This window comes from Squalius cephalus (genome assembly GCF_949319135.1).
Source record: "Squalius cephalus genome assembly, chromosome: 24".
NCBI classification, from domain to species: Eukaryota; Metazoa; Chordata; class Actinopteri; order Cypriniformes; family Leuciscidae; genus Squalius; species Squalius cephalus.
Window position 1 is genome coordinate 21,663,141 of NC_137145.1, and position 23,793 is coordinate 21,686,933.

The 23,793-nt window shown below is 38.5% G+C and overlaps 1 protein-coding gene across 1 annotated transcript in view; it reads left to right on the forward strand.

Moving 5' to 3' along the window:
• Positions 1-18,657: 18,657 nt before the first annotated feature.
• The window catches only part of itga1 (integrin, alpha 1), a 48,705-nt gene continuing 43,569 nt past the window's right edge, over positions 18,658-23,793 (forward strand). Inside the window, exon 1 of the mRNA XM_079861422.1 lies at positions 18,658-18,932. Within this exon, the coding sequence (XP_079717548.1) occupies positions 18,890-18,932 (43 nt within the window). The 5' untranslated portion in view covers positions 18,658-18,889. The remainder of the gene's footprint in view (positions 18,933-23,793) is intronic.

Genomic DNA, 23,793 nt, shown 5'->3' on the forward strand with positions numbered 1-23,793 from the left:
TGCCTACCAGGCAGACCATGTGCTCCCCTCATTGAGGGTCACTATGAGTACTTGGCCTCCTGAGTCTGGTCAGACAGTCGTGGGCCTCTTGTGAGGCTTCCCAGTTAGATCAGCCCTTAGGCCTTTTCAGGCCTCCTCGGTGTTTTGAAACACAAACGCTGGGTAGATCCGTGGATCGAGCAGAGAAACTCCCCTCGCTGGCAAGGGTTGTAAGCACTATGCTGAGTCATGCTCTCCGGGATACCCCATCTCTGAGATCTGGGCCGAGTGGTTCACTGTCAGCTTCGCAGTAGGCAAAACTTAAAGGCAAGTGTCTTCGGACAGACAGGAAGTTGGCCAGGCTGAAGTGTCCAATATAAGTGACGCCAGGTCAGGCCTTCCTGGTGGCATTTCGGGTGAGTATGTTCCCCTGAATAGTGATTGGCTGGGGCTCCTTCGGGTTCCCTAGCCACATTCCCTAGAAGGGACCCCTTCTAAATTTGAAGCTGTGGTTTCGAAAGGGAACGTCTAGGTTTCGACTGTAACCTCTAGACACTGCGTCTTTTCGCCATGCCTAGGGGCCTGCCTACCAAACAGTCCCTTCAGACGAAAAGGTGATTATCATGTTTGCAAGGCACCCTTATATACTTCCAGGTCGCACGCTAATGATTCATGGGCTGTCGCCGGTCAATAGGATTGCCGTGATTTGATAGTAATTTCAGACACCTGTCATGCCTAAGGCGTTCCCCCTTAACGCCAATCGACGCAGTGTCTCGTTCCCAATTCTCAGGGAACAGAGGTTACAGTCGAAATCTATACGTTTTCAGTCGCTTTTCAGGTTTCATCATGAATGTTTGTCCAATAAATCGCAATATGCTTTGTACTTTGTTACTTTTAATAAGAAACAAAGTCTAAGCTTTCAAATTCTGTCCATTTTATCAAAAAATTCAAACAATAAATAAAATTTAATGTGGTGAGAGAGATCACTGTAGTGCCTCAGTTCAAGCGAAGTGAAGCGCTAGTGAACGCGATCATCTCTTTCTCTTTACTGTTACAGAACGAAATAAACTTGATTCAACATCAGAAAATGTTGAAAAGTCCAACTTACCGAAATCTGTATCATGTCTCTCATGTAATCGCTCAATCAGTGTTTCAACCGCAGAAAGACGTCAATAAAACAGCTTGTAACACAAGTAACTCAGAAAAGCCATTCGTTGACCATTAACTTGATAGTCAGCAAGAGCGCACTCGCCAGTGGACAGGGGTGAGAATTGCATAGTTAAAACACCTCACCCTCAGTGTAATATCTGTCAGATTTTTCATGTCACTGCAAAAAAAAAATCGTCAATAACAGAGAATTTTCGGTTAACGCGACCTCTGGTTGTGACAACTAACCTAACTATGCTACTCCCAATGCGTCAAGTAACTGGAGGAACTTTTCTAGATATGACAAGACACGCACAGACGAGTGACGTAGCCAACACAATTTCCTGCAAAAAGCATCCTGCCCGTTCTAAAACATAATCACGTATAGGCTTACCACAGTGAATCAGTGTAAGACAAAACATGTTTTGGAAGAAGGATTTATGATGTATTGACTCATTTTTATTTATTTTTTATTTTTAACAAAAAAGTTACATAGTACCTTCAAGTAGGCCTATGTTTTTGAGCTATTAAAACAACATCTGAGACCCCAGCCAGAACACGAGGTTCAGGCCAGTATATTTTATGTTATAAAATAAACAAAGAAAACATACTGTGCCAACAAATGTACACTGTTAACATTAGTTTAAGCTGCTTGTCCTGTGGTTAAGCAGCTGGTTTTGCTCGAAATGAAGCAGACACTAAACGGCCTGTTGTGTAAAAACATTAGCGGTCACTAGATGGCAGACTAAACACTTGCTATTTTTAAACTGAACTCCATAGATGGAACATGCCTGTTGCATCACATTTAACTTTGCTGCTGAATAAAATAAAATAAAATAAAATAAAATAAAATAAAATAAAATAAAATAAAATAAAATAATAAAATAAAAGTTACCCTAATGCAATTAGCTGTTCTCCCAGCACAGTTGGTCTATTTAGTTGTTTTAGAGGGCCACCAGCTAAACTGTTGATGGGACAGCAGCACAACCAATTTAAACTAGACCAGCAGAATCAGTCTGTTTTTTTTTTTTGGGGGGGGGGGGGGGGGGGGGGTTTCTCAGAATTGAAGAAAAAAAGAGACAGGAAGAGGAAGGACAAATAAGAAGCAATGCACATCTCACGCATGTGTTCCCACAGTGGGCAGAAAGCTCGGCCTTTGCCCCTCGTGGCCGACAGTGTAACTGATATCTACAGCAGTTGTGTGAGAACTACAGATATGTATACTATTAAACTATTCCACTTCCAGCTGCACTCATTATCGATGATGATAGTTTTGATGACTGCAGACTGTTCAGAGGAAGGACGGGCCTTTCAGGGACGTTTTGTTTAGCTTGTTCTGCAGTAATGGGACAGCATGATTCCTGTGCGCTGCAGACTGCTCTGATGAGGGGTTTTACAGCCTAATCTGATTTGGCCAAATTCTGTGAGTGAGACAGAAAGAAACTGAGAGGAATGGAGAGGTTGGATGATTCAGAGGTTGCATCTCCACAATCCCCTTGAGGAACTATCCCCAAAAGGTATTGAAATATGTCCTGTGTAAACAAGGTCCTGAATAAACAGTCACATCCAAATGCCTTGCCTCCCTGACCATTTTGGTAACATATTTGTGTGTTATCCAAGAAGACGAAGCACGAAGACCTTTACAAGATGATAATGCTCTATGTTTCATATGCTGACTCTGAGCTATCACACTATAGACAGATTAACATTAAAAAACTAAAGTTGCATTAAAATGACATTAATATATATATATATATATATATATATATATATATATATATATATATATATATATTCATTTCAAAATCATGTATTTTTCCTTCATTTCAAAAGCATGTATTTAATGTCAATTTTATCATTTGTCTTATATGAAAAATATAAAAATATGAATTGTTAATGTATTCAATTTGAATAACCAAACAAAGTAAAACAAATATGACTAATTTCCACCACAAAATACTGTTAATACTGTAAAATACGTTATTTTGCATGTGATGGAAATTACACTGTGGTGGAAATGACTTCCAGGAAAAAAAATGACAGATGCATGTATACACTGTTGGACACATTAAATAAACTAGTAGAGTGTAAAATGTATTTTAAGGAAGATTAGTCTATTTATAAACGTGCACAAGCCCATGCCAAACAGCTGAAGAAACACCCATATTGTCTAGAACATGAACGGCTCATCTAAAACATCAGTATTTCATTCACTATGCTCATTACAGAGTAATGAGAGTATCATAACTGGTGATGAGCCTATGCGGAAACTTGAAACGCAAATGCTGACAAGTAAATCAATGATAATTGCTGTAATAACTCTCAATGAAAAGTTTACGTTTTTCTTTATTTAGTTTCTAGCTCCTGCTGCTCACATCAAAGAAAACACAGATCATTTCAATAATGGAAGTAGAGAAACCAATTAACAGGTCTTAAGAAGAGAAATAAACATTCGCTTGCTGATTTTCACACATCGAACAGCTTGAGCTGCGCTGACAAGAGCTTTAAATCATTCCAGAAAGGTCAGCTGTGAAGACCTCCACTCCAGCCCATATTGGAGCCATTTCCTGGCTCATGCGTTAGCCATAAAGATCCTCATGTGAGCCTTCAGCCAGCGCCACTCTTTAAGACAACACACCCACATGCTGAGAGATTCTCCTACCTCAAACACTGCTGCCCACTACTATGGCAAGCTGCTTTAGCTTAGGCCTTAAATGCATGGGTTTCGCCAATTATTATCACATATTCAGGTCTTATAGCGACCCGGATCTACAACTAACATGGATGGATCTTTACCTGACGCAATAATATAAAACTCTCCTGATATTAAAGTAACAATTACAGAAGAATAAAATAAAGCATATTTTGTTATCTTTTGGAGCTTGGAACTGGGTTTAGTTTGAGCAGATGTTTTATACCATCATACTGTCCTCATCAGAGCTCATTTCCCAGTACATTCAGCATCTGGCTCATATTCGCAATATCCAACATATTCTAAAAACAATATTTTTCATGATCTTCAAGATCTTCAAAATCAATATTTTGATCGCTGACAGCTACTTCACCAGATCCACCATCAAGTGACAGTGACACTAATATTTGATTGCGTTCAGTACTTGCTCTGCAGTAAATCACTGCCATTTAAAGCTTTGCTGATGATCATTCCTATTCTTTTGTTTTCTGCCTGCAGTGACTATGAGGGAAATGTCACTTCATCATTTTGTATCAGACATTGGCACCGTGTGGAATAAAGGTGATTTGAAGGTAAATTGCACTTTTGCAGTCATCAAAGATTACATTTTTGTTAATAATATACTTATACTTACATATACTTATGTTTATATGTATATACATATAAAAAATATACTTACACTGTTACACACCATGGGTCGTTAGCAACCCTATACAATTAAAAAAAAAATGAATGGGAAAACAGGCATTCTTTTATTCTTTTATTATTCTTTTTCTTGTTATATTGTTTATACACTGTAAAATCCAACAGTGCCCAACACTTTTTAGTTAACTTACTTAATGTCTTAACGTAATTGTAAAAATCTAGTAATCTGTACTATTCACATACTATGCTTTGTTTACCCAAGTAAAGATTAATTGATTTGGTTTGAGTTTGGGAAAATCTTAATGGACTTTTCACTAATTTCCTCCACTTCTGCAGTTGTTTTTCTCTGTTTGCATTCACTCATTTCCCAAAGTCATCTTGAATGTTGAATTTTCAACACAACTGAAAATTGAGAGAACATCACATAAGCTGACTTTATAAATTGATGTTGATTTTCCTAAAAAGTTTTAGTCACCATTATGGCGATTAGCATTCCCTTTGGTCTGGGTGAGTGAGGCTGAAAGTCTGTTGAGCAGACAGTGTTCAGTCAGTGGGGAGGTCTGCTGACATAGAGTCCCTAACACCAACCTCCTGTTAGTCACTCTCTTGCAATGAAACAAAAGCACAAGCGTAAGTCTCAGTTGAGAGAATAATCTCTACCTCTTCTTTCTCCACTGGCGTTTATATCTCTGTCTAGGAGATTGGCTGAATGCCAGCTGGGCTTGGTGATTACTCCAGCTGGTTTGTGTGTGTTGCCAGGGGCGACGCCTGATGAGCTGCTGCAACTCGTCACATTATATTTTTATATATATGTAAACACAAACTTTTATTTAGAATGCGATTAATCGCGATTAATCGTTTGACAGCCCTAATATATATATATATATATATATATATATATATATATATATATATATATATATATATATATATATAATGTATGAATTAATTAATGATGTATATAATGTATGAATGAATTAATGATGTATAACATAACAATATTTCATGTCAATTAATGATCTGTTATAATTTTGTTGCTAACACTTATGTCCTAAACACCTTGTGAAACTTTTAATTGGGTTTATATAATCCCTCTACACAGACTTCAACATTCAGCATGCAAAACATAACAATGGTAACAATTATTTAAAGTAAATGATCAAGTAGTCTCTACAGTTCTTTTTTAGTTAGAAATCTTGTGTAAGTGAACTATACTAACTAAGCATTTGTCAGTACCACATACTATTCCCATTTCACTTGTTGTTTTTTTTAAGGCAATCGGTTTGCATGCTTTTTGTAAGTAAGTCTAACTAATTAGATTTTACAGTGTAATTAATTGATTGACAAATACTAAGGTTGATGTTTAACTTTAAATGAATATGGAGGTTAGTGAATGACGTCCCGGGTCACTAAAGACTAGAGGTATGCGTTTCAAGGGTTAAACATTTTCCCAGCGTTACTCGTCATAATTTAATTTTTACTAAGAATTAAATTAAGATCTCTACAATTGAGTTCTCACTAGTAACCATTACAACCAGAGAGCTCTCATTCAATTTTTACTAGTAAAAATGCAATTGCAGATCTCTCTAATTGTCACGGGTGGTTGCAGGAAGGCAGACGGAGATGAGGATATATTTTCCAAAACGAGGGTTTAAAGTAATTAAACACAGGACAGCAGAACAGGTAGCAACACACACTAAACGTAACAGAGATCAGACAAAGACTGACTGAACAGACGAAACTTAAATACAAACACAGATGACACTGATTAACAGAACACAGGTGATACAGATAAACTAAATGACAGTAACCATAGAAACGAGGGAGTGGCGGGCAAAGAACAAAGGAAAACAGGAACCAATCAAAACACAAACTTAAAGTCCAAACAAGCACTGACACGTGACACTAATTCAGTTAGAGAGGTCTCTAATTCAATTCTTACTAGTAACAATTGAATTTGAGAGCTCTTCAATAATAATTGTTAATAGTAAGAATTGAATTAGACAGCTTTCTAATTTAATTCTTACTTGTAAAAATGCAATTATGACAAGTAACGCTGTGAACATTTTAAGCTAAAACGGCTTGCCATACAGGCGGCTCATTCCCTGACTGTGCACATCGGATACATCAGCAGCTTAGGTAAGTGTGCAGTGGCCCATAATGGCATGCTATGTCGCTCCATGCTACAAAAACTCTTGTGGATTAGTTATGAGCGGAGGGGACAGCAAATGCAGATGATGGGCAGCTTTTTAAAAAGCTTTTTCCTTGCCTAATGAGCTGCATGTAGACTAATCTCATTTAGAAGATCTATAAAGAGGCTGAAAGACAATATTACCATCGGTGCAAAGATCTGGATCTAATAATTTATTCAGAAATACATTAAAAATGTAATTCAGTCTTACAATGACATATGCTCCTCTTATGTGATTAGCATGTTTTTAATTTCTGACTTTAAATAATTTTGACAGTTTTTGGGGGGCATAAAGTCAAAAGGCCAGAGTGATACAAATGTCCTATAATAATGAAGAAAAAAAGTATAAAAATAATTACATTCTTTTAATAAATAAAAAAAGCCGTATTGAGTAGTTTGAAACAATGTTTTTGTGTGTGCTCTTTTTTTATTAAATTGCTTCACTGCTTAAATAATACAATAATATAAACATTGTTTGCAAAAATCAAAGTTATAGATCTATATGGTGCAAACAACATGCAAAATCATGTAGGAAAAAAAAACTTAACCGCAAATTAACTGTGTTTACGATCACTTTATTATAGAAAGCCAAGGACACATTCCTCGTAGTTCATAAACAAAACCAAGGCTAAATATCTAGCCAATGCCATGTGCTCCCAGAAGCTCACTATATGTGTAAAATGAGACCAAGCATAATAGGCTTGCAATTTTTTTGAAAGCATTTCATATGTCATCTGTTCAAGTCGAGACAATTAGAGGAAGCTTGATCTTTAGCTTTCGAAAACATGCAAGAACAATCATCGAGGCTTGATGGAACAACAATAACACTGATGCAATCTGAAGAGCTTGAATCAGTCAGTGTTTGTGAGGAAGAGGGAATCAGACAGTGAGTGATATAGCTATTTGCAGTGTGAGGCATTAAAACTTGCAACCTCACTCTCATGCTTTGACCTCTGCAGTCGCAGTGTCATAATCAATAACACAAAAGTCAAAATAAATGCTAAGAGAAAAATTCATTTTGTGCATTTGATATTTAATAATATTGTAATATTGGGCCTTTAGGGAAGAAACATTCTACGCAAGTACGCAGTATTATAAATTATTTATTATTCCCCTTCAGTGACATCTCTTGATGACGTATTTACTGAACCGAGGGTGGAACAACCTGTCACTCACATGTGATCGACCAATAGCAAACCTCAAACATCCAATCAATTGCAGACGGAAAAGTCCCTTCCTAGTTTTTTATCACAACTTCCGTTTCATGACAACTTTAAGCATATTGGCTGTATATTTACCTTCATTCACTATACAGCCAATATGCTGATAGCAAGTTACATTACTCCACTATCATAGTTCGCTGAATAAGTGAATGAAAACCAGTGAACAAATTGGGAAACTGAGTGCTGAGGACGTCATCTTTTGGCGAGATACAGGAATTCATTTGGTGTGATGCTCACGGTGCATGGCTATTCTTTAGCGACTATCTGTTGTACACTCGTTACTGAGGTGCATTATGGGATTGAATGAGTGCACTCGATAATGTCCACTTGGTTTCAGACACCACTACAAATGGCTGTCACCTCGAAAAGTGCACTATATAAGGGTATGGTCACTGTGATTTTGCCAAGTAAGGCATGTTCCTGGGTCAACTATTGAAGGTACAGTATTTTGTTGATTCTGGAACAACATTTCAGTCCAAAAATTATCCATATCCCTACCCCTAAACCTAACCCTAACCAAAACCCTGAGTAAACCCTACCCATAACTTATCCCTAAAATCAGAGGGAAATGATGGTGAACAACACTGATGTAGAAGAAGACTTTTATTCCAATCTCTATTATACTCCAAGACGAATATTCGGTAGAAAATCCGGTTGTGATAAACATTTAATTTGAATGAACATCTGAGTTCAGAGTGAAATGATCATTCACACGCCTTTAAATTTGACAGATGTTTTTTTTTCAGAGAGTTAATCCAATCTCTTTTCCATCACACTGCGAAGAAAACTGACCATCCAATAAGAGTTATGTTTATGGTTAAGCATAAGAATATTAATAAAAAAAATACAAATAGGGCATATCAGCATTGTGATGAAAAAATACACCTGCATTTCTGCTTTTCCATAAGTGCCACCTACTGCTAGAAAGTTAAACTGCACTTTCATTCTGTCCTTTTTTCATGCCGAACATTTCAGTTGGTGTGAACAGGTCTTCACCCAAAATAGTTTTATTTTATTATTATTATTTTTCATTACAATATCAGGACAGCTTTATCACTCAGACATTTCTGAAATGAGATGTCCTAAATTACAATACCAAAATATACAAATTAAAAACATGTTCGTCATAGAAGACATGTGAGTTGCATTTTTAATGTACTTTTGAATAAATAAATGGGAAAATTAATATCATGTCATTGGCCCTAATATTGTATGTGTTGAGCACAGTTTAACCGACGCAGTTCCTTTAGCAGAGAAATGACACAACTTGCTGCAGAAATTTCAATGTGCTGATGAAATACGCCCAGATTAATTCCATTGATATGTTCTTGCGAGTGGCAGCCAAACCACGCAGTAACCTCCCTTTCCTCTTCCCTCCACAGAAGACGTGCAGGAAGTCAATAACAATAGGACCCCCCTCTGCTCAAGACTTGCACTGCCTCAGCTTTGACAAAAGACCCGCAGGGGAGAGACTAACTAACCCAGGACTCTGTTTACCATTAATCTAGACCAGGTGAAGTGCAACCAAGGTCAAGAGAGAGCAGAAGTCATTGCCTGGTGGTCTGGCTCCAACCTGACCCAGTGATAGGTTCTGTCAAGTGAGTAAGTGGGGCCACATGGTCTCCCAGATGTGATGTAACAACATGTTGAATGGAGTGTCAAAAGTGGGGGTGAAAGAACATGAGACGCCCCACTGTGACGGATTTTTATCGCAGTTCAGGGCATTGATCAGACGCAGTGGGTTCACACATAACAGACCCTCCACAAAGACGCTGTGGTCACGGATGAAGACCAAAGTGAGCATTAGATTTCAGCAATAAGGGTGACCTGAGTGTTTGAATCTCAATGAGAATATCACCATATCATCCCAGTTTCTCTCTGATGGCTAGACATTCAACATTTGAACTCAAGTGTCCTGGTGGACTAGGTAGCTGGTTTCTTCTCTCCTCTTGTTACATTACCCCCTTGCCCTCTTTCCTAAATCATACCAGACACATGGAACTCTCAAACTCCTAAACATGATCAACGAGGGGCCTCTGAACTCTTACGATTGGTGTTGATAGCTTGGGCACCTGCTGAGACCTGTCAAACAAGCCCATCAGAAAAGGGATATTCTGTTTCTGCCAATCAGTGAACATGACAATGTAAATTAAAGTACAGAATCAAATGTATTAAAACTGCCATGGTTTTGTATTTGGGCTCATCTCAGACTAATAGATTACGTTTTTACTATATAATATAATAGCCTTTATAATATTTTGTTGAATAAAGAAAATTAAGCTTATTTTTAGGAACATTATGCATTGCGACATTATTTTACATAGTAATTAATTTAGGCATTTTTCATTTTTGGGGTTTCAGTGGTCATTCTCATTAGGTTCTCTTACAAATAGCTGTACTTCAATGGAAAATGCAGCACTCTTTCATTTAAATCAGCATAATTTTAAGGAACTACCACAAATAGTACCACACATACTATGACGTATGCACCATAAACTTTACAGTTTAATTAAATTAATTTTTTTTTTTTTTTTTTACATTGCAATAAGAAAAATAAATACATTATAAAAATAATTTTGTCACAGTCACTGGTCACTGCATTATATAACTTCACATTGATTTATCACAGTTTGTGTTGTCTCTTCAGTTTACGAACTTCGTAAAGAACCTGACATGCTCCAAATCACTCTAAATGCTGGAAATCTGCAGGATTTGTGACCACAAATTGCAAACAGTGTGACGGCGGGAGGAAGGAAAAAATATTGGCAAACATGGAATTCCATTAAGAAGGTTCACACAGATCTATGCCAAGCCAACACAGTTGCACAAAAACAAGCAGACGTGACACTGCGGTGAAGGGCACTTTGGATCTTCATTAATGATCCATATCACTTTGTCCAACACATTTCTACAGAATTATTACTTTGTCAAACAACAAGTGCTTGATTATTCAAGTGTAATGCAGTGATTCATTAATTTCCAAATTAACCTTCATTAAATGAAATGCAAAGCCACTGCTCAGTTTTAAAAGCATATGACTGCGTTTAAGTTTTCATCATACTGTTTACCAAAATGTTGCAAAATGTAGCAACATTTTTAAAGTGATGCTGATGTTGCCAAATGACTGAGTGGGTGTGTATGGGGTTAACCACAGGGACACAACACCAGTTCCCACATAATCATTAGTGATCCAAGTGGGCCGAAGGTGGAATTACGTTGATTTGAACTATGTGTCGAACCATGAGACCACATATCAGGAGGAAAGGTGCGCCTCATTTTTGTTCGTTTCCTAGCATTTGTCATGTTCCTCTTGTGAGCTGTCATGGATGTTGACTTTCACAAATATGCTACTGTTGATGAAATACGATGAGTCATGATGAGTGATCTGGAATTGGTTATTTTTGAGTTCTACATTCTGAAATTACAACTATGTATCCAGAAAAGAATACAGAAAAAGGGAGTTAAAAGAAAAGAACAGAACATAGGCTTAAAAACAGACATCTGACTGTCCTGGACACGACAAATCAGATTATGTTGTTGTAAGAGGACTCATTGTGCTCCATCAAACATCTTTTCCCCCACATTAAGACAACTTTATTATTTTAAACCAATCTGACAGGCATCTTCTGTAATAATGGCCCTTGTACGGCTTTCTGCTGAAAAGCAAATAACATCTTGAAAGCTTTCCTGTTCTACCGAGATAACTAATCAAGATGATGCTGTGTCCAGAATAAACAGACTAGCCACAAAATAAATTATGAAAGTTGTTTGAAATTAATCATGTGGTTGCAAAGAAATGAACCCTTTTGTCAATAATGCATGCAAAATGACATGCGGGTGTCACACTCAGTAGCAGGAAGGAACAAGAAGATGATGATCAGGTAAAATGGCTTTAATAATCCACACTCGATTTTCGAGTCAATCACTCGAAAATAACAACAGGCAGACAAACTCAACACAACATTAAAGAGACTGAACAACTGAGGAGTGAACAGGCAGCAACTTAAGTACAAGGCAAATTAAAGAAATAAAAATAAACACCTGTGCAAAAATAATCACTATGACAATTAAAGAGTGGCAGGAAACTAGTGAAAACAAACCAAAAATCCATGATAATGAAACTAAGAATGAATGTTTGTGACATAACGTCCCCTCGCAGAAGGCGTGACCTTGCGCTGTAATCAAAACTAAAAAAAACAAACAGGAGATGAGGGAGGGTGAGGGCTTTGGAGGAGGTCGAGGAGTAGGTGAAGCGAAGTAGCGAAGGGCTGGCAATAACAGGCAGGTAGACCGGCAGAGACTCCACACTCTCAGTAAAAAAGGTACAAAAGCTGTCACTGTGGCGGTACCTTTTCAAAACGTACACCTTTGTACCTAAAGAGTGCATATTAGTCCCTCAAAGGTACGTATTGGTACCAAAAGTGTACATATTAGTACCTAAATGGTACATATTAGAACCCTTTTGAAGGGTACTGTCCCAGTGACAGCTTTAGTACCTTTTTTTCTGAGAGTGCATGGAGGAACAGATGGTGGGAGCATCCATGGGGGCGATGACGGGAGGAGTGGCAAGATGGGACAGACCCAGAGCCCGGTTAGGACGACAGAGTCGATAGAGGTAGGAGCCAAGGTTGATGTGGCCGACGACGTCCGTGGGACGGCTGAAGGAGACAAAGCCGATGTCAGGGGATCCCAGGGCGACAACGGAGAGCCGGGAACCGAGCAACACGCCTGGCACTGGAGACCTAGGCGGCGACGAGTGTCCGAGGACCAAGGTGAAGCCGGGGGAAGGAGGTGTCCGCTGAAGCCATAGGGGTGGAGAGACAGAACGCAGCAGAAGGCTCACAGGACTGTGGCGGAGGCAGGGTGATGACTAACTAAGGTGGAGACGGTGGGACGAGGGAACCTGGTGGAGCTGTAAGGGCGAGGGTCTCTGGTGTAGCCGAGGGTGGGAAGAGCCATGGTTGACAGGTCGACGGGCTGAGGAGGAGCAAGGGGATCAGAGGTTGGAGACGGAGCCCCAGGATCCTCTCACCTGGGCGAGGCTGGTAAGTGCATGACCTGAGGCTTATCCACAGGACGGGACTCGAAAGACTTAAGTGGTTTATCACCAGCGGTGACCCATGAGGTGGGACTATGCTTTGAAGTGGAGTCTGTTTGATAACTGGTGTGCTTTCGGAGGGATGCGCACAGAGACCCACAGAGATGCACAGTCAGGTCAGTGGTTTCCTTCCTGCAGGAGAGGTTGGAGGCCTGGCTGTCCACTTCCACCTTGAAAGTGTATGTGGACACACTGGAAGGTTGAGTCTTTAGGGAACCATGACATGATCATCAAGTTCCTCAGAGGAGCCAGGTTGTTGAATCATCCAAGGTCATGCCTTATTCTGTCATGGGATCTCTCTGTAGTCTTGCAGGCCAACAGAGAGCTCCTACGTACCCAAAGTTCCTTTAGCGAGACGAAGCAGACTAAGCCTTATTGTTGCTGTGTCCAGTACACGCCTTACGCATTTTCTTGGACTGCACGCAGATCTTTAGAAGTTCTGAGCAGCTCTTTGTCTGTTTTGAGGACTGTTTGTCTGTCCATGAGGAGTGTTGCATCCTCTTGGGCTTTAGCCAACACTGCCTCTCTAACAGAAATCTGCAGAATGGTTGCTGGGCCACAATATTCGGGTTGAGCCAGTTTAACGTGTGCTTTTTTTTTTTGTAAATTTGAGTTCCCTAGACTGGCGAATCCTGGACATATCTTACCTTAAGCACCCTGCGGCAGCTGAATTCAGTGGTCTCCGTAGTGTGCAAATTCCACTCGCCAATTCTAATTGGCCTTTTCGGAAGTATCAGAGGTGAAGTATTAGGGCTCCCAAGTACAACCCCTTGTGTCAGTCTTGACACAACACCTCTTTCCCTCCGTTAGAGAGCGGAGGTTACGATAGTAACCAAGACTATATCACTCTATGCAGACAATGCTCTTCTATATCTTAAATATTCTGAGACCTCAACTGACATGATTCAAGATGTAACTGAAAAAAAAATATCGATTTTTTTTTCAGGAAAAAGATTAATTTGAATAAATGACCTACCTAACTCAACCCGAGCTAATGAGTCTTAGCCATTTTCAAGAATTGACTTTTTCGTCAACACTTAGACCTATTAATACTAACACTCACTATTCTATGTATCTATTTAAAAAAAAACCCGCTACATGTACTGTGCTAGACTAACTGGCACTTGTCACAGCATTTGTATATTGTTGCCCTATTGTTGGTTTGATTGCTTCTATTGTTCTCCTGATTTAAGTCGCTTTGGATAAAAGCATCTGCTAAATGATGATTAAATGTAAAATGTAAATGTATATATGTTCGTGCATGTGTTTTTTTATTTATTTTTTATTTACAGGATAAACACCGGTTCACCTTCACAGAATACTCCCCAATACTTCAACAATTATTTTTCAATAATAATTATTATTATTGCGCACAGAGACCCACAGAGATGCGCAGTCAGATCAGTGGTTTCCTTCCTGCAGGAGAGGTTGGAGGCCTGGCTGTCCACTTCCACCTTGAAAGTGTATGTGGACACACTGGACACACTGGAAGGTTAAGTCTTTAGGGGACCATGACCTGATCATCAAGTTCCTCAGAGGAAAATAATAATAATAATTGTGTCTTGAAGTCATGATTTGTATTGATTTTTTAATAATAATAATAAATAATAATTAGTAATTGCATTTTCTTTACAAATCATTAGTTATGTTTTGATCTGAAATGCCCCATACTAATTATTATCTGACCTTTTGGCAAAATATTTGTCAGTCAAACCTGCCTCATTTCCTTCAGTCAGGGGGATTTGTTTGGGATATACATACCTATAAGCTGTTTGTTGGATATGTCGTACATGCATAGGATGTGTAAGATCGCTTCTGTGACAGGCTGTGTCTGCTCCTTCAGAGGAGGCCTTCCAGACGGGCGTGGCGTAGGAAATTGATTTAAAAAAAGACACAGACAAAAAAAAAAAAAAAAACGCTAATCAGTGTTTTCCTGAAACGTGATTATGGGAGAACAGAGGAAGCTGGAATAATGTAAACTGTCATTTTCTCCAGAGATTCTTGAGATTCAATGTATGTGACCGCTTGTCATCTGAAAATTGTATTATTGCAGGAAGATTTCTCCAGAATCCCCTTGGTGCTGCTTTAGTCTTTGATGAAGTAAGTGTACATCTTTGGTGTATAACTACTGGTGTATAACTAATGACTGGTAAGATTTGCTTTAATGGGCAGTGTTTCATATCTAGCACTGATGGCATTGTAGCAATGTAAAAACAGCATTTCTGAGAACAGAAGTGACTTAGCAAGATTTTGAGAATAAGGAATAGACACAACTGCAGCAGTGTTTACTAAATATGAAAAACCTTATTTAAGTAAACTTCACGAGTTTATAGAAGTGGCTGTTTATGATAAAGAATAAAGTATAAAGTCGGCAACACCTAAGCTCCAAAATTATCAAAAATATTTATTTTCAAGACAACTATCGCATAGCGTACGTACGCTATGCGATAGTTGTCTTGAAAATAAATATTTTTGATAATTTTGGAGCTTAGGTGTTGCCGACTTTATACTTTGCTGTTTATGATAAACCCACATAAGTGAGCAGCAAAATCTAGACAAGCATCTTACTCTTACCTGACACTGATATTAAAATGGGTAGTCTGGTAGACCAGCTAATGATTAGCTTAGACCATGCAGCTATACTTTAGACTGTCTACTACAGTAACTAGTTTAGACTAGCTGATGACCAGCTTTAACCTGCTAATGACCAGCTTAGACTAGCTATTGGCTAGTTTAGACTAGCTTATGACCAGGGGTCTCATTTATAAACATTGCGTATGCACAAAACAGGCCCTGAAAGAGGCGTACGCCACTTTCGGGGCATAAATTGTGATTTATAAAAACAAACTTGACAGGAAAATTTGAACACCTGCACGCAAACTCTGACCCATGTGCACGAACATTTTGGAGACGGAGCAGTTTGGCGACACCGATGGGAGCTGGAGTTAAATGGCTTCTTGGTCACTTTTAGACAGAAAATGTGAAGAAAATTACACATATACAAGATAATACAAATATAATTTCACTCACCTAGCCTATAACTTGAAGCAAACATCCATCCCTTCTTAAATGTCCACACGTCGGGCCATTTAGTGAAGCTGACTGCTGTAGCATATATATCTGACGGCAGATGAAAGAAAACTGTAAATCTTCATTATGAGTCCTAATCATAAATACAGTGCATGCTCTAACTTCAGATTAGCGAATTTCCTTTCACTGTCATTCACAAAATCAGGAATGTTTGGCTGGGGGGCAGCATGCAAAGGGCGGTGAGGCACCAAGTATTCTGGTTGCTTCAATGGCTGGCTTAATGGCTGTAGAGAAGTGCCTGTAAGAGCAGGAATGTTCATGGCAGGACCTTATGCACAGCATGGTTTGAGGCACTGACACTACTGGAGGCATTGTAGTATAGTGAGGAACTGAAAAACTGAATGCAGGTGGAGCCGCGACAGGTTGTCTTGGAGAAGGTGCCACTGTTGTATAGATGTAAGGTTGCACCCGAGACTGAAAGGCCGTTCCAGCATCGTCATAAGGGCAAAACTGTGTATTAAGCAGTAGTGGCACAGTCTCTGCTCTTGTAGCATGTTGGTGTTGGCGCACGGTGGCGGGTAACATACCAGACGAAATTGGTGAGTACAAAGGGAGTGAAGTGAGTGGCTGTATTGGTACGAAGCCAGGGTTAAAGTGCTCTGCCTCTGCAGTAGGTGTGCTTACATTTATTCGTGTGGCACTCACATGTCCTTGTCCTTTGTTATGTAACTCAATGTCAGGTGACTGTGATGAATAGGAAGAATGACTTGATGGATGAGGTGAGTTTTCTGGAGGTGATCTCTTCGGTGGTGTGGCAGTCTTTACACTTTGCGCTCCGCCTCGTCCCCTTCTTCCCTCAGGAATGATGTGATATGTTCCATAAGCTCCTGACGCCGAAGCTGTCGTTTTTTCACACTGCTTGAGTTTGCTCTGAAGCACAGCTATATCAGCAGCCTCATCTCTTTCCTTCTCGGAGATAGACTTCATTAATTCCCTCAGTGAACTCATACTTAATAAGTCTGTGGAGCTTGTGGCTGGATGCTCACCCTGGCTGGAGGCTGGTCGTGATTGACTGAGTCTGTACGTGCTGAGAACACTGCACTTCGTTATTTGCGTACAATGCAACTTAAAACGTCACACACGTAGCCAACTTTTTGGCTTTCGAGCGCACGTACAGTTTTAGTAAGGATCCTAAGCACAGTTTTATAAACGAGACCCCAGGTTAAACCATGCAGCTAGTGACCAATTTAGACCAGCTAATGACTAGTTTAGACTGCCTAATGAGTAGTTTAGACCGGCTGTTGACTGAATTGATGTTAAAAAGACATCAAAATTATGTCAAAATCAACGTCAAAAAACAGGTCAGATATGCAAATCAGTGACGTCAAAACCAATCCATGACATTGATTTGATGTAAACTGAATGTCAAACATATTGACCTGAATATACATAAACCAATTTCAATGTGGGTATTAACTTTCTCTTTTCACCTAATTATCACTGGAAGACATTGCCTTTCAAACTGACCTTAAAATGATATGCAGTATACCTTGATCAAGTCTTGACTAACTTTTGACGTCAAATTGATATCAAGGTGCCCCACTGGGCTTGCTGCTACTTTAGTCTTTGATGAAGAGCTAGGTAATGAATATGAAGCACACTAGTGACAGAATAACTGTGTTGAGACAGAATGGCATGTTTGGTATCTAGCACTGATGGCATTGATGCAACGTAATAACAGCATTTCTGAGTACAGACTAAGCAAGATTGCGAGAATAAGGAACAGACACAATAACAGCAGAGTTTACTAAGGGTATGTTTAAACGACAACATTTTACTAAAAACTGAAAAAATATATTTGTGTTTTTAGCGTAAAGACATTGTCAATGTTGTCATAAAGATCGTCATTCACATGGATCCACGAAAAAAAAACTAAAACCGCTGTATTATTGATCCCAGGCCAGTGGTTGGCGATGTCACTTTGTAAAGAAACACGAAGCCTATTGAACACTTAATAAACGTGCATGACGTCACAGTTTTCAGAAATTCACGTTTTTTTGTGGTTTACACGGAGAACATTTTGTGGTTATCATTTTAAAACACATTCACTTTGAAAGACGCTTTCAAATATTTTCCTTTTCAGGCCCCCAAGACATCATTTGACGTGTAAACGAACGACAAAAACGTATTAAAAGTTTTTTTGTTTCTAGTTGAAAACAGAGTCATGTAAACGGCCCCTGCACAGACTAACATAGACCAGCTAATAAACTGGCTAATGACCAGCGAATTATCAGGTTGGATCAGCTAATGACCAGACCAGCTAATGGCTAGTTCAGACTAATGACTAGTTTAGACCATCTTAAATCAGCTAATAATAGTTTAGACCAGTTAATGTCCACCTCAGACCAGCTAAAGACCAGTTTAGACCAGTCAGATATACACAGTTGTAACTATAATAATAAATATAAATCATTGTTTTTATTATTATTTATTGATATTTTTGAATTGTGTATACGTTTGAAAAATGCACATAGGCTAGCTAATGCCTAAGACTTTGTTTCTTCTATACTAATTCAGCTACTTGAATCTGAGTAAGGAAGAATCCTCCCCTCTAATGCCCAGCTAAACCCTCCCTCACCGTCCGTCACCCATCATGCTCTCAAATACGCATTGCAAACTCAAACAAGAAGTTAAGACATAAGGTGTGACATCTGTAGACTTGCACTGAGACATTGGCTTTGCAGCAGAGGAAATGCCCTCTAGCTCAGTCTGAGAGTAATTGAATCGAGTCTTTGCCTCCAGAGAGTCGGTCTGCTGCTCAGTTGAGTGTTTGCTCTTCCAAGGGAAGGAGCCTCGTATCCAGGCTCTGACAGGGAACCGGGAAGATGCTTTCTGGAGTCTATCATTTCACGCTTGCGGCGCTTCTGGGTAAGTTTTTATTTTATTGTGTCTTATTTTATGTGGTGACTGTTACATGAGTGGTATTGTGTAAAAAACCCGTGAGCGAAACTGTGCGCGTTATTTATTCGGTGTATCATTCCATATGAGGACCATAGGCATATCATCTATTATTGACGATCTGGTTTAAGGCTATATCGACTTTTCCCTAATGCGGTCTGTTAAGATATTCTGAACATAATTCATTGTTATGTATTTTGTAGACATAGATAGCATTACTTAAGCGCTTATTTACGCGGCGTTTTTGCGCTTCACACCACGTCCATGCTTGTACAGTGTGTATATAAAATGTTTCCCTCACAATGCACTTATACTAGTCTCACGTTTAGAGCAAGTGGACATATCTCTTGGTTACTTACATTTTGAAATTGCTTTTCTATATCATTATCATCATTACACTGCATACTGCATTCTGAGTTACAGTGAACTTTAAAAGTGCACTCTGTAAAAAATTGTAAACACTAAGAAATGAATATAATTTTTGAAAAAAACAAAAAACAAACAAAAAAAAAAACCTGAATTATAAAGACTCCAGTTACATCAGTCTTCTAGAAAAAGCTGTTTTATTCTATAAAGCAGGTTTATGCCAGCTGCCCTGTTGGGATCACACCTGCTGTCTTGTGCAATTAAAGAAGTTATTAGTTATTATATTATAACATTATTATGTTTAATTTATATGGCACTTTCAGCCAGAGTGTAAACAAACTTCATACATCCAAGTCAATAGGTGTCAGTATAAAGTCCATTCAACTATTGGAATGAATTAAAGCAATCTAAACAAAAACAAACAAAAAAACTTACAGAGGGAACCTTTAAATATAAATCAACATTTTGGCTGTTGTTCATGAAGCTGCATATTGACAACTTCTTAATCACCTTTCCTGTAAAATGTAATTAATGTTATTAAATGGCAACTTTTTATGAGGAATAGTAATCAGTGTTCCCTCACTGTTTAACCAAATGAAGAGAGCTCCTCAGATGTGTCCTTGGGTTCAGAGTCTTAGGAATGCATGTGATGCAGGCGCGTGACGTGCGTTAAGGAATTAAGTTGTGGATGCAGCTGCAGATAGCGGTTCACATTGACTCACATTAGGTGCATGCTCATCACACACTGTTGCTTCATTAATACACTTAACTCTAGTCAAGTCCCTATATTGGTTAGCACACTTGGTGGTCCTGTATAAATAACATTGAATATGCTTAGATGGTACTGAGAAGCATTCAATTCACCATGATACCTTTTGGTGGTCTTATGTTAGTATACTGTAGGTCTTGTCCTTCACCTGTGCTTAGATCCTGCTAGTTTAGAGATCAGCACCCTTGTGGACAACAGGGAAAATCCATGTTCGGCTATGAGAGCGTCTCTTCCAGATCCCCAAAGACCCTGATGTGGTTATTGCTGTGGCGACATTTAAGCCGTGTGAATTCCTAATGGAGATGAACGTGCAAGTGTTTTTGGTTTGAGACCAGAAAATGCATCTGTTTTCAGTCAGCAGTGTATATGGATGTGTGGGACATCAAAGACATATCACATACATGTCTAAAGGGTGTGGAACATGGTATAAAAAGCTGTATTGTGTATATAGATTGGGTAATTTCTTTATAAATCATTTTTTCAGAATATCTTTAGGTGTGGCTGTTAAGTCAGTGGAGATGTGAAATTTGTATTATATTTGTTATAATTAGCTTGCTTACAGTACTGTTTTCTAAATTGGATAAGAACGTAAAATTTAATAAACAAAAAACGTAAAATTTAAAAACAGTTTTTTATTTGTATTTTTAGATCATGACTTTTCTGATAAATGGTGCACACAATGACTTAAAACTCCCTTAAAATTCTAAAATATTTTTTTTCTAATATTTATTACAATAGCCTACTGTGGATATATATACCGCCTATATTTTACAACTAATGTTTGTATATTTTACTTATATTACTAATATTTACTATATTGTAGACTAATGCATACATTAAAGTTCATTTTGTGAATGTTAAGATTTTTTTCCATGGATTAGCGGTGTGTCCGGTTTATCTCCAGGCTTTGATAGGAATGCATTCCTTCTGCGTGTGCTTTATGTACAAAATGCCTGCACTGTCTCAGATAAATAATGAATTCATCGAATGCTTAACAGATTCATAACAACGGAACGGTTTGTTTATGAATTTAAAGACATAGTTCAACCCAATATGAAAATGTCATCGTTTACTCACCCTCATTTATTTCTTCCGTGTAACACAAAATAAGATATTTTGAAAAATGTGAAACTTTGTTTTGGACCCCATTGACTTTTACTGTAAGGACAAAACCATTTATAAAAATATATTATTTTATGTTTCGCAGAATAAAGAAATGAGGGTGAGTAAATGATGGCAGAATTTTATTATTTTTGGATCAACTATCCCTTAACACATCTTCAGCGCAGACTCATTAACCTCGTTTCACTTCATTGAGTGATTTGTTTTTTGGCCTGCGCATCTAAAATGACTAACTGTAGATTCATTTCAGCCCTTTTCGTCTAATTTAATAATGTGCACCAAAAATAGAGTCATTAGGAGATGAATGGTCAAGTGTAGAGTGAGGCGGGCTGAAGTTAGCCATCTACCACTCCCCTCTCGCTGGCATTAAGAAGATCTCCACAGTTATAAATCTAGAGGACTTCCTGGCAAGGGCTTCAAATCTCCCAGAAGACCTTGCTTTGAACTGTCTTCTTCCATACTTGGAAACATCGAAATGGCATTCCATTACATGCAGACAAGCCCCAGTCCTCTCAAAGGAAACACTCTTGACTCATAATTATAGCAGAAGATGGTTGTCGACAGTGGACATGGTTCATACTGCACTGCTCCTGAGAGAAATAATATCCAGACCTGGCAAATTTGGAGTTGATGGTACCCAAAGAAGAGTTCATGAGCAGGTTGTTCATGGAAAATATCATAGTGGCATCAATAAAAACGTTTTTCTGAGAACTGGCACAGATTGGGCAGTTCAGTTTAAATGATTATAATAGATATAATTACTTTGCTTTGGTGAGCCTCCAACTTAAACAACTATTCAAACAGCTACTGTGAAAACATTCACATTGAATATGATAGATGATATGCGATCTGGAACGTTTCTTATTAATTGTTGAGATAAGGCTCGTTTTCTTGCTATTATGACATGATCACAGGAAGTATTCCGTGTTCCAGGGTATTTTAAACATTCTTGCTTGCTGGGAAAACTGCTCCTGTCATATGCTTTGTGCCAGTAGGCTGTCAAGAGCTGGAAAAGTACTGCTGGTTGTTTGGGCGAGTGAACCGGAGGCTGGCACATCTCTCTCTCTGCTGCTCCATTCCTCTGATCCATCAGATATGCCAGTGACTGAAGTTTATAATCCCATCTGCACATACTTAGCTTCCAGAGCTTCAAAAACATCTCCAAATTTGACCTACAAGTGACTTTGAAAGGAAAATCATGTCTTTCGTTTCTAGTTGGTCAAAAAACAAATGCGCTTATAGAATGACATAAGGTTTATAGTTATCTTCTACAATTAGGGGTAGTTCACCAAAAAATACAAAGTCATGAAACTCTAGATGGCACAGTGGGCTGATTGGTCCTTAACTCAATCTGTTTGCAATCACAACATTCTCTATAGGGCACAGCTGATTGGTTCCTGCTGTATCAGTAGCCAATGAGCTGTTCAACCTTTAAATCAGGGTTTCTCAAACTCGGTCCTGGAGGGCCACTGTCTTGCACAGTTTAGCTCCAACCCTGATCAAACACACCTGAGAAAGCTAATCAGTGTCTTCAGGATCACTAGAAACTCACAGCTAGGTGTGTTTGATCAGGGTTGGAGCTAAACTGTGCAGGACAGTGGCCCTCCAGGACCGAGTTTGAGAAACCCTGCTTTAAATGGTCATCATTTGCTGTAGCAGTTTGCAGCGTGCTTTCAGAAACCCTCCACCTTCCCCAGCTCCACCTGTATAGATCTGCCATGGGTAATTCATGTATACTATTGTTAAACAGCAGCAGCATGTCTTATTTGCTCACAACAGCGTGCCATGTGTGTATTAGCAGTAGCAATAACCAACAGCAGCAGCAGCGTAGCATATCTATTCCGCCAAGACCAAACACATCAATACTGTCATATCCATTACCATGCCACACACTCCAAGAGTTGTAAAGACAGAAATAAAAATTCTGTCATAACTTACTCACCCTTATGTCGTTTCAAACCTATATGACTTTCTTTCTAACAAACGTATTTTGAAGAATGTTGTGATTTTGTCCATACAATGAAAGTCAATGGGGTCCAAAAAAACATTGGACTCCATTGATGTTAATTTTATGGACAGTTTTTTTTTTTTTTTTTTTTTTTTTTTCAATAGAAGAAAGTCATAATGGTTTGGAACAACATGAACTGAACTTTTGTTATGAATAGTGCATCTGGCTTCAGAGCTTATTTTTTTTTAGTTTCTTATCTAACAGTTTCTTACATGTTTGAAACACACAACTGTGATCTCGTATTACTTCAAAAAGGATACATAGGAAGTAACACTTCTTAGACCGGAAAACTATCATTGTTAGCGTTTAAATCTGCTGAGGTCTTTGCACTTCTTTGTAAGAACTGCAAGGGAAACTCTGCAGTAGATCTCATTTTCCTGTTCTGATTTCTGCTAGTGCAAAATTAATGTATTCACAGTTTTTTTCTCAATTGCTTAGACACATTTTACTGAAATTTATATAGTTTCTCAAAACTGTAACATAATACGTCAGTAATCTACTTAAATTATATTTATGCTAGTAAATAGAAGACTATCACATTTTTAAAACAATTCTTTAAAATAGTT